Genomic DNA, 12,358 nt, shown 5'->3' on the forward strand with positions numbered 1-12,358 from the left:
CTATAAACCAGGTGTTTGTATGCCTGCATTACCAGCTGAATAAACTCTATTTTCCCCAGAGAAAGTCATTTAGAACTACACCCTTGGCTTGTGTCCACTCTTACTCCAGCACATGCTTGTTCTTGTAGTAGGCTCCATATAGAACCTATCAACAACAGCTACTTCTATGTGCAGATACTTCTAGCTCTTGGGCTTAAATAAATCTGCTTCAATTTGATTTATTTGCTGTCTTGAGAATAACCAAATCAGAAAACACAAGTTGTACATGAACTCATGAACCTATCTCATTATCATCTCGGACAAAATAGTCAAAGTCAGTGTTCCTCAAGTCAGAAGATGAGCTGAGCATAGGGGTCAGGGTTAGGGTCTGTGTGGAGACTGGGGACGGAGGCAAGACACTCATCATGGAAACACTTCTTAGAATCTGCCCTTTGCTTCCTGCCCAACTATCTTCTCAGCTTAAAAACAGCAAATATTAGTAATGTAAACACTCAACATTCAGGTCACATGTCTTGGTGTTTGGAATGGCACTGCCAAGAATGCATGACCTTTAGCACTCTACTCAGAGCTCCTGGTAACTAGCCCTGAGAAACAAGGCAACACCTTCCTCTAGACAAAGACCTGGCTTACTCGGTGCTTGTCACAGGTTGCTATATCCCACGCTCAAAGTTCCTTGAGTGTCATGTATCCCACTGCATGTGATATCATCCTCTACAATATGTTATGAGGCTTGGAGGACAGAGTGATTTGAACTTCGATGGAAAAACAATTAAGTATTCTCCGAGAATCCATGAAACAATAACAGGCTACTTTGCTTGTAAGTAGTAAAATGCCAATTTCTAGAAGCTTTGCTAACTCCCCAAACTGCAGACTTTGCTATACCATGTTTTTTTTTTTTTTTTAAATACAAAACATATGGGAAACTAAGGTAAACAAATTACAGCGTTCTGGTGAACAGACTCTAGTCAAAGGCCCACTCCCCATTACCTTTCTACAGAATAGCATATTCAAGACCAATACACATATCACTGTGCCTTTAATGCTACTAAAACATGGCAAAAGCCTGACCATTTGATGCCAGCGTGGTATACAAAGTGACTTTCAACTATTTGGACATCTCTTAACTCCTGTTCACCTCCCAACTGCTCTTCTGTGCCTTTTTAATTTTCCTAAAAATTAACATCTTGGAAAATCTAGCCAGGGTTCTGCTGATGATCTCTATGCTGTGGGCTGAACAGAGGCAGGGTCACAGGAGACCTGACTCTAACCCTAACCTTATGATTTTAAGGGTACTAAAAATATAAACACCTCATAAAACATTCTTAAATTCACTGACAGAGGTGTCTTGCCCAGAGAATGTCATTGGTTAATATTTCTAACTCACATTTTAGTGCTCTTAAACAGAAGTTTCCCCAAAATTCTACTTTCCTTAAATATTGAATAACTCCCCCGAGATGCATCCACCAATATGGAAGAAGGTATTGTGTACATGAGCTTTTTAAAATAAGGCAGTGTGGGAAAGCGAGGCTACTCTCTTCCATTCGTATAGGAATTGCTATGGTTTGGTGAGGGAATGTTCTCCACAGGCTAGGGTGTTAAAGCTTGGTATCTAGCTAATGTTCCTACTTTGGCATGTGCTAAGAACTTTAGGGGGTTGAGCCTAGCTCAGGAAGTAGGTCCTGGGGGTGTGTGTCTTTGGCAGCAGATTCTGCTCTGGTCCTCAGCCCTGCTTGTTATAAAGCAAGCAGCTACAATCAGCTTGTCCTGTTTCTGCCTTGATGGTTTGATGGTCTTCTTCTTTTTTATTTTTAAACCACAGAAAACACTGAGCCAGTCAACCATAAACTAAAACCCATGAAACAATGACCTCAAAGAAATATGCTTCCTTTAAAACAGTTTTTTTTTTATTTGTAAGTATGTGTCATGGGGAGAGAAATTTGGGCTAATGTACCTGATGAGAGCTGAAGTCCTCGGTTTATTGCCAAGTGGGGAATGTCTTTTGTTGGCAGGTCTATGTAGATCTCCATCCTCCCTGTGTCTACATGGAGACCATCCGTGAGAGAGAACCGGAACTCATCTACTGCCATGTAGACATCACCAGGTAAGTACCCGACCAGTCCGGCCAGGATATCCTGATAGGTGAAGGAAGAGCCTTGGTCTAAAACTGTCCCATTTTCTAGAGGGTCAGAGGCAGTAGGCCTCCGGAGTAGATGACCTGAAGAAGGAAGAGAGAAATGATAAACAATAGTTTCATATACTTATAAAATCAAAACAGTCTGATTTCGCCAATAAGTATGAGCCAGTGTCAAATACCTCAGAGGCCCTTGGTGCTAACACTTAGCATTTTGTATGTAGGTATAGACGGTGCCCTGTGGCCTTGTCTATAAATAAAGAAGACAAAATTCCACTCTTGTGGTTAAAATTCTCCTAAGGAGACACAGGTGGGAGCTGAAATATAGTGGCTTAGAAATGACACCTCCCTCCCTGGACTCAAACCCACTCCATGATCTGAACTTTATTTTCCCTTCTTCAAAGTGAAAATAGCCCTCCATCCTCTCTGGTTACAGTGTGCAGATCATGAGGTCCATGTTTTAAATTCCTTTGAAATTCAGGAAGACTGTAAGCATGCCTACATGGAGGTTCACTTTTCTTTCTGTTTTTAAGAGGTCACACACCGCAAGGACACAGTTAAAAATGCGTTTTCAGAGAAAGCAAAATAAGGTAATCGGAAAACGCAGTGGCCAGTGGCCGCTTCTGTTATTAACCCCAAAGCAACAGCAGCAGTTCTGTTTTTGAAAGTCCATCCCTAGTTAAGAATGATTGACACCAGGCAGGCAGGGCTCCAGAGCTTTAGCTTGGGGTAGCATTGGGAGGAGGGCTGGAGGATTCCCCACAGTGGTTTAAATTAGAGAATGCTCCCGTGGCACAGGGAACATGTCTGTGGGAGACTTCTAACATGCTGACAGGCTGTGTGAGGCAGCCCGGATGATCAAATGATGTCATCTACCCTGAGAAGAAGCTCCACAAACACTGAAACCTGTTTTGCTTGAGATTATAAAGGGGAGTGAGAAAAGAGCTGAAGTGAAATTTCAGAGATACCAATTACTTAGCACGCAGGTTTTTAAAATAGCATCAACCAAGACCCGTAAGACCCGTATGAATCTGATTATATTTTGATGCAAAGAATGGGACGTAAGTAGGAACGGAAGGAATAATGAAGCCATCTATAAGCTCACGCTCAGCACCCATCGGGCACTTAATTAAGCAGCAGTCCCCCCCCCCCCCCCCGTCTGCGTCTTACCATGGTCAGGCTTTTTCATCAATACAAAAATCAGCTCATTTTCCGGGGTGTCCAGATCTTGTAGGCTCAAGGAAGAATTGCTGATCACCACTCCTGAGCTCAGCCGTACTCCCAGGGGCCGCAAGGTCATCCTGGGAGGTTCATCATTCTTCCTCTGATTAAAGTATAAAAAGGTTGGTCTCACACAGATATTAGTTTAAGAATAAAGTACTCAGAGAATAGTTCATCATTGCAATAAAACCCTCATTATCCAAACAAGATTTAACCTGCTACTGTCTTTATTCCCTAGTCAAAACATTAATTAATATTTTAATTATTAATAATTAATTAATAATTAATAAAAAGTCACTAAATAAATAAGAGGTCCCCCTGAAAGAAGGCTGATGGACATTCTATAAACAGTCACTGAGGTATTTTTTTTTTTTGTAGGTAGAGCAACTATGTTTTTCTATACTTAAACACCATATAATTTAGAAATACAGGTACATTTGAGGATCAAAGTCTTTTTTAATTCAGATGGTCTTAGAAATTTCTCATCACACAACAGTAGCTGTAGAAGGTCAAGACACTGGGAAGCATTGCTTCTAATGCTGCCTCCCATCCCTGCTCCATCCCCGGCCCTTATACAAGTTTTCACACATTTTATCTTCCCAAGGCAGAGGGCATTCACTCTGAGATTTATCTCTCTTCTCCTGAGACTATGACAATAGTTTCTCAAATAAAAATAAATGTAGGATTAAGGGCCAAATTTCTTTGATTTTATAGTTATATAAATAAATTAATTTAAAGAAAAGGCCAGCAATGTGTGGAGACCCACTTGTGGTCATATCATAGATGTCAGTTTTCATCTAAATATAGAAATGGCCTGGCGTCTGATTCCTAAAGATCATTTTGCCCCCAAACAAATACATTTTATCTTAACGTAGAAACTCAGAGCTTCAACTCATACCTTCCCCAAATGCCAACTACTATTTCAAAAGCTTCCAGAAGGTTGGGGTTACGTGTTAAAATTGATATTTAAATTTGAATGTCACATGCAACCCTTTGCTTGTGAGTTGATACACAGGCTTGTTTAACACTGGGATCTCATCACGTGGTTTAAGGTCAGATCTTTTAAAAGTGGGATATTGTGTGGCTGACGGCCTACTCTCCACTTTCCAAAGTGGTGATATTTACCTCGATGGTGATATTGATGCTCTGGATCTCAGAGCGACTGTCCCCGTCACTCACGTAAAAACTAAACACATCATGGGTCGGCTCAATGCTTTCATGAACACTCTGAAAGTAGTAAATGTAGTTTTCCAGGACATCTTGAATAGGGAATGACGCCTCCAGGTCACTGTTTGCTCCTGGGCCAAAGCGATCTCCTGCATAGTATCCAGAGAAAACATTTACTTCGATAAGAATCTGATCACCAGGCTAATCTAGGAAAGAAGACCTTAGCAACATGTGATAAAAAGCATGATTATGGGAGAAGCTAGGACTGAGCAAAATACCAGAAACTGGTCTTGGGATGGATAGTGTCTCTAAGACTGCTCCCAAATTTAAATGGATACACCAGTTCTATTGTCTCCACAGGGAATCAGGTGACACTCAAGTACCTGAAACCTCTTGGTTGCTTTATTTTACATAACACAGAATCTTTGGTTGGTTTTTTCCAATCATCTACCCAAACTGGGCGTAAATATCAATACAAACAGCCAGTCTTCTAACTTAAATGTTAGTTTGGGAAGCACTCTTTCTGGTATATCCTTCAAGTGTTAGCAATTTCTCTACATAAGAAAAAGTTAACTATTGCCTTTTCTGTTTAGAACCTCTCTTCCCCAGACATTTCTATTTGTCTTCCAAGTTTCTTATTTTAAACTTTCTTTATTCTCAAGCTCTCCTCCTTCTTTCATGTAGTGTTATGGCTTTTTTTTTTTTTTTTTTTTTCCTTTTCTTTAGTAGAGGAGAGAGACTGCATTTAATTAGAGTTACTGCTTGAGGAAGGGTCAGTGTACCAGTGAATGCACCCCTGAGAATGTAACTCCCCAGGCCTCAGAGCAGTGGTCGGAGTGTTGGCAGCCCAGTCCTGTGGAAGTCTGTGCAGGCAGACACTGCTACTTGAATTCATGGGGAAGAACGGTAGAGAAGACATCATTTTTTTAGAACTCCTTTCCATATTCCAAGTCCTTGGAGAAACCTATACATCAGTTAGAACCCAATGTGTAGGATTGTATGTCAGGGCTACTGGGTGCTCAGAGGCTGTATTAATACCATGGCATTCTGTCCCATTCAGGGAGGACATGCTGCTATAGTTGGGTGAGTTTCCCCCTCAGACCATGTGTTACTCTCCAGCCTGTGGTGTGAAACCTTTAGAAGAAGGAATTAAGTGGGAAGTCTTAGAATCTGGGTGGGTGGGGGGAGTTTGAGGATACTAGGACCCTGCATCATCTCTTTCTCTGTTTTAAATCCTGGGTTGAAGTGGAAACTTAAAGGTTCTTCGGAAAGTCAGTTGCTGGGGCGATCATGTGAAGAAGTGTTTTCCTGAAGTGGACACAGGTGAAAGACCAAGGCAGACTTGGTGAAGGAATGATTAGCTGAAGCTAAGGGGAGAGAGGACGTTCTGCTAAAGCCAGCATGTGAAAGCACATGTGCTTAGGAATGGTCCACTTTACACTGCTCAGTTGAGCTTACACTGCATTTGTTGGGACTCCATAGAGAGAAATGCACCAAATGGTGGTGTGTTACAGTTTCTTGCCGTTTCTGCAGACTCAGGCTGATTGGCAGAGTAGTGTCAGCTGAGACAGGCACACATCCCAAGGCAAGGCTGGTGGAGGACACATAATGTTTGGAAAGCATATAAAAAGGACCAGTAGTGGGTCTTGAGTCTTTGCCGATCTTCACATCAAGGAGAGAGACACAGCTGAGAACTGGCATCCCTCCTAGTCCCTCCTGCTGACTTATGCTGAGGCTAAGGCCTAGCTGTCTCTGCTAGGTGGGTCATGGTTGCTATCCCGACTCTACTGAACTGGATTGCCAGTGTATCCATGAAGTGTCTGCGAGTAGATTGAACTGCTGCTGCTGACCTGGGAACTGAACTGATTTCCAGACAGCACAGAGAGGAGCTGCTCCAGAAAGATAGAACCTTTCTAAACAGGCCCACTTTCCCCATTTTTTTCTTCCACTTCCTCTGGCAGGTAGTGGATGTTAAAGCATTTAAGAACCATCAGTTAAAAGTAGACTTCGAAAAAAATTAAAGTTATACTAGGCTTAAGGAGAGAGCTTTGTCCTACCATTCCACTCTGGTTACAATGAGTTGCACCAGCCAGGGGTACAACTGACCATGAATTTCTACCACTGATCTCAAAGAAAAGTGTACCTTGTCTCTCTGGAAGTTGATTTATCTCTGGTGGGTGTTATAGTAACTGAAAGTTGACCAACATGGGTAGAGTTTGGGAAGTGAGATGCTCATGGGCACCTTTCAAAGTTCTGTACTTGGCTGCCTCCTGATTCTTCACCTCATCCAACAACAAACATCGCAAAAAGCCAAGGGGTGGGGGGAGTAAGCAATGTCCAAGTGATGGATGGCTTGGCCTGGCCTTGATTTTAGCCAAGTCCTTTTAATTGATTGATTTTTAACTCACTACTAAAGTTTTCTAGGGCAGAGAGAAAGAAATTCTATGTCTACATATTTTTTGGGTATGTATAAATAAAGCAAAGTAGAGATGGTCCATATGAAAACCAAAGAGCTTCCCCACCTTCTCTAGGATCCTTTGCAAACACCAGATTCTAAAAAGGCTATTAACCGCTTGCCTGGAGACAGGGTTATTTGCTGGTACCCCAGTGTAAAAACCAGGACTGAAAATGCCTTTTGTTGGTTTGTTTTCTCACAACTTATTTGAAAGAAGAGAAAGAAAATTGAAGCTGAGCAAGACATAAGCAGCCAATGGCCCAGTCTTCCCTGGAACCAAGTGATCATGGTTTCCAGAAGGAGCTGCTGCGGACAATCTTTATAGACTGTGAACCTTGGCTTTGTTATCTGGGTCAAGAAAAGCCTCAGTAAATGATACCTCAAAATATGCGGAATAACAGAAGCCTTGCTTTAAAACTGATGGAGAGTTGGCCATCAAGGGAGTCAGACAGGGAAGCTGCAAGCACCAGTCTTTCCAAGTTTTAAAATTACACTTTCTATTTTTGATGTACATCTCTGATGTGTGTTCCCTGCCTTTCTCAGCAGAATGTCCTAGGTACAAATTAAACAGCCCCCGGTGAGTGTGGCTGTCATCCTGGACACCTGCTTTACTCAGCAGTGGGACTGAGATGTCCTCAGAGCAACTCAGCAGGTCATGCCCTGATCAGGCCAGTCCTGAATGAATTTAGATTTTATGCTCTCAGGTTTCATAGCCAACACTGTTGTCATTCTGTTTTCCATCCTCCTTGGTAAAAAGTAAAAGCTGCTTTTACCAGATTTAAAACTATGTTCCAATGGCCTGGAATTAAATTTAGGTAGCTAGTTTCATCAGCATATAAAACACTTGCTTCTAAACAGAGGTGTGGGGCTTCTTCCTTTGAGGAAAGGGCAGCATGTTCAATTGATATAAACTGGTCAATTATCGTATGCCCTTGGGCATCTTTTCTTCCCCTTAGGTTCATACCCATTCCACTATAGAATAAAGAAATCTTATAGTGGTCCTAGGATAAGCAGCCGTGCTGGCCATCACACATGGACTGACAAAAAGTGTGGTGAGTTCACGGACGATACCAGCCTCTTCAGTGGGAGCTTCTGGGATGCTGCCCAAGAAACTGTTTTCACAATCTCTTTAGATGTGGCTTATGCACATTAGTTTGGAGCATCATTTTTTTTTCCAGAGCGTCTGAGACATGACAGAATTTTGACAACAGCCTATCTGTGCTGTTTCATGTGCTTCAGGTAAATGTCGAGCTGGGTTACAAGGGCTTCCTGGGAAAGATGGTATGTCCTGGAGGTATTGAGAGGCAACAGCCTATCACGATCTACCACCACATTGATGTGGAGGTGCTAGTCTCTTCAGGAGAGGCTACTTTTCCTTTGCCCATAGTGACTCCCTCTGACCCTTCAAGTTCCAATTCCCTGGGGCTTTTCTGCCTACTCAGACAGAAGCAATTGCTTTGTTTTGTGCCCTCAAGGCTTTGCTCCTTTGCTGTCTTTTACTATGTAATTTATTGGTCTTTCTATCTGTCTCCCACACCAGGCCAAGGTCAATGTTATTCATGTTAACATTGTATCTATAGAAAACATCCAAAGGAGCTTAATTATGCAAAAAACAAATCTTCAGACACTTGTGGAAAATACAAGGGAGGAAAAAGAGCCAAGACTTTCCATAGGAAAACATGACCATTTTAAATGAGTTTCTGGTTATCAGGCCCAAGTGGCAGCCACCATGCTGGACACCGACACCTGCAGTCAATGGCCTGTCTGTGGGAGCTGCTAGTTCTGTGCCAATTAGAGCCTAGCACCAGCATTTGTTCACTCGGGAATGTCATTGCAGATGGTGTTGCTCAGAAACTGGCAGGAGCTGTCTCAGCTGCCAGTCACGGCAGGTCTCAAGGGGCCTGCGGACCGCACATGCCTTTTTGCCTCTCCTTTTGTGTGATAACCTCCAGTGGGTTTAGGGCAGATGGTATAGGGGAGGGATGTTGAAGAGGGCGTCAGAGGTAGACAGCATGCATTTCAATTCATGTCATATCCATAGAAGGAGCTGAGAGGCAAGCTACAGTTCACCCGAACTGCAGCTACCTCACAGGAAGGGGACAGGGATCTCTGTTTCTTTGACACTTAATTCTGAATACAGCCCATGAGCCCTCAGCTCCATTTGCTCATACCCTAAATCCCTTTACTCCGCTCAAGTTTTCCCATCTATTAACCTTCTAATGTCTTATGCCCGTTCCCTCCATTTATCCGTATGTCTCTCTGCTAGGATAAATGTCAATATGAAGGTGGAGAGGGTTATCCATTTACTGATATATCTTTGATGCTTAAAAAAATGCACGGCATAAAGAAAATGCTAAGTGATTTTTGTTTTCCTTATGTAAAAGAAACTTTCCTTTCTCCCAGTTTCTTGGAGGAAAAAAAATAAGGATTCATCTAGCTTTAATGTTCCATGTCCAGGTTTAACTAGAATATTTCCCTTCCCCCCATTTCCAGATCCTAAATTGTTGCCCAGCAAAGCCGCAAGGGTTACCTGTTCCTGTGTTCTCAATGCAGCCATACTTGGGCAGAGCACTTAGTTTAATGACAGCGTCGCCCTGAAGGTTGTCCTGATCTTCAGTTGCAAAGAAGTGGTGGAGGGAGAGTGGTGCTCTCCCTCCCTCATCAACCTAGGGAAGAAAGGGGTGCACAATGAGCAGCAGCCCCACTGTTGTGGGGGATAGATCTCTGCAGATGAGGAAGGGGTCCGCTGGCAAAGCCGGGAGATCTTTCAGCACCTCAAAAAGACGGCCACACACCTTGGCTGTGTGTCTATCAACACGGTGCTTCATGCAGTGATGGATCTGGTAATAAAGCAGTTCTGGCCAGTTCTAACCAGCCATCTCAACATGTTTCAGGACAGCTGCCTTCTCTGGGCATCAGAATCCCATAGAGCAAAGCCGGAGAATGACAGATGCAGCCCTCCTTCACATTCCCCAGGGTGACCGTCCTACAGGCATTGCCCTCTAGAATAAAAGTCCCATCTATCCCCTCATATTGTATATTTATGGGGGTATAGGAATAAAGGACTAGCTGTACCTGAAAGTTAAGGCTTATCGTAATATTAAAGAAGAAAATAAATCAATATATGTAAAAGCAGTTGTTCAAACTAACCTTTTCTTTAGGGCCTGGCTTTATGTGCTAACTCTGCAGTCTGGGCCTGATGTTTTTCACCTGCCTGCAGGAATGGTCACGGCATTTTACTCTGAACTTGTGGCTAGCTGCAGGGCAGCCTATAAATTACAATATGAGACTCTTGGAATGGAAATGGCTCAAGCTACTTCCCTAAGTTGGAGAATGGGGAAGCTAGGAAAGAGACCACACCTGTCTGGAAATTATTCACACAGTTTCATGAATTTCAGAGTCCTTCATAGAGCCAGGAAAGGCCTAAGCTTTAGGTATTATTGCTTCTGTGTAAGGCAGGGCAAGGAAAATTAGTGTCCATGAATCCCGGCCATGCATCAGGTACTGTGCTAAAAGTGATGCAGGCGATTTTAATTAATCACCAGAGAAATCTTTATGCGGGAGAATTTGTAATATTTAAGGAAGAAACAGGGGCTGGAAAGAAGTAAGTACTTGTTGCAAAGCCAGTCTGATAGCACCTGACAAACTGGTACCGGGACTCAGGCTGATAACTCCAGTGACAGACACATGTTAGACTGCCGCTCACATAGGAGTTCTTCATCTTGTTAATAATATATGCTGGTTTCATTCATGGGGGGTCAGCATTCTGTGGTTTAATGGTCAACAACACTAAACTGTACAATCCGCAAAGTACATTCTACTTCTGTTTTATTTCCATTACCAACAATATCCAGTATACTCTCTAGTGCATGTATGTGTGTGTTGTGCATGTGTGTTATGTAAATATAGTGGATTGATCTTTTGCATATAATTACACATGTATACATATATACACATAAGCACACATACATATACATGCACATGTACATACACATATATTATATATGTATATATACATACACACACACACAACCTTACAACGACAGCCACAGACTGTCTGGTATCACTGCCCAGGTACTTTGGGGGAGGAACTTTATAGCCCATCTAGGCAAAAATCCTTTAGCTACATCACCAAGGATGCCAGCTTTCCCAAGCCCTTGACGATTATTGATCTGAGAGTTGTTTACCGTGATAAGGTCAGCAAAGGCAATGATGTGTGGTGGGTTCTCTGCCGGAGTGACTGTGATGGTAAAGACCTGGTTGTCCACACGGTTGCCATCCCTGTCCGAGACAGAGAAGTGGAAGCCATCTGTAACCGAATGCCCTTCCATCTCAAACACAGCTGAGTACCTATAAGAAGAATCACCCTGATAAGCTGAAGAAAAGGACTTGTAATCTTTTTATAAAAATGAGATCAGAAATAATGTGCTCTTTGAAGGAGCTACAGCCTTTGCTTATGTATTATAATACATTTGTAAGGGAAAAAGCCCTTTAAAGAATCCACAGTGGTCTTTACGTACCTAATGTTGTTATTGTTGATGTCCTCCATGGTGAAATTGGAATCCCCTGAGAGCTCCTCCGAGTCAGGCCCTGAGGTCTTTAAGAGCACACCGTACAATGGCAGAGAACGTAACTGAATCCAGATCTCTGGATCAGGGGAAGAATCATCCTAATCAGGCAAACATGAGTCAGGATATGAATGCAGGTTTGCAGAGAGCAAGGTCTTCCCCCTAAACTAAGGGCACCTGCCCGCTGTCATAAAACAATGCCACACCCAACTCCATGAAAGCCCAGAATTTAGCTCTCATCAAATGCCTCTGGGACAATATCTTCTTGGAAGACAAGGTCAAGGTAAGAGTGGGAAAATGCACTCACAGTATAGGGTGTGAAACAGAGATGTTTGATTGTTTCGGTAAGAGTCATGAGGGATTGTTTTTATTATATGTACATAGTACAGAAGAGAAGACGGAGGTTCTAACTCGTTATTCTATAAATACAGGCACAGGCTTCTTTTGCGGTGTCTAAAAAACACTTTGCATTTTAGAAATACACAGAATTCCCTTATAGTATATAATATACTCTACAATGACAAAAGTCTGTAAAACAGAATTGCTTAGCCAATGATTCACTTCAAGCAATACCAATGTGACAAAAATGTGGATTAAGAAAAGAATTTAGGAGGGCCTGTGGACTTCCTTCTGTGAATCAATGGATCACTCCCTAGAATGCTTAATCTTAACAGGGAACATTTCTTTCTCCTGTATTGTTTATTAAGAAATAAAATCAGCTTTCTGTTTGTTGGCATTGACAGTAACAGAGCATCTTCAGGAGCAATTTTCTCTTTCCTCAAGAATATTTTGGGAAATGTCTAGGAGGCAGGAAAC

General features: G+C 42.4%; 1 protein-coding gene across 1 annotated transcript in view; it reads right to left on the reverse strand.

The window, feature by feature from the left end:
• The window catches only part of FRAS1 (Fraser extracellular matrix complex subunit 1), a gene marked incomplete at its 3' end in the record, with an annotated part of 385,808 nt that overhangs the window by 70,148 nt on the left and 303,302 nt on the right, over positions 1–12,358 (reverse strand). Inside the window, exons 39-44 of the mRNA XM_080924732.1 lie at positions 11,495–11,643; positions 11,162–11,324; positions 9,505–9,640; positions 4,478–4,668; positions 3,302–3,455; positions 1,952–2,215 (exon numbers count right to left, since the gene is read on the reverse strand). Coding sequence (XP_080780858.1) covers positions 1,952–2,215; positions 3,302–3,455; positions 4,478–4,668; positions 9,505–9,640; positions 11,162–11,324; positions 11,495–11,643 — 1,057 coding nt within the window. The remainder of the gene's footprint in view (positions 1–1,951; positions 2,216–3,301; positions 3,456–4,477; positions 4,669–9,504; positions 9,641–11,161; positions 11,325–11,494; positions 11,644–12,358) is intronic.

Source organism: Micromys minutus, assembly GCF_963924665.1.
Source record: "Micromys minutus genome assembly, chromosome: 11".
In the NCBI taxonomy this organism is placed as follows: Eukaryota; Metazoa; Chordata; class Mammalia; order Rodentia; family Muridae; genus Micromys; species Micromys minutus.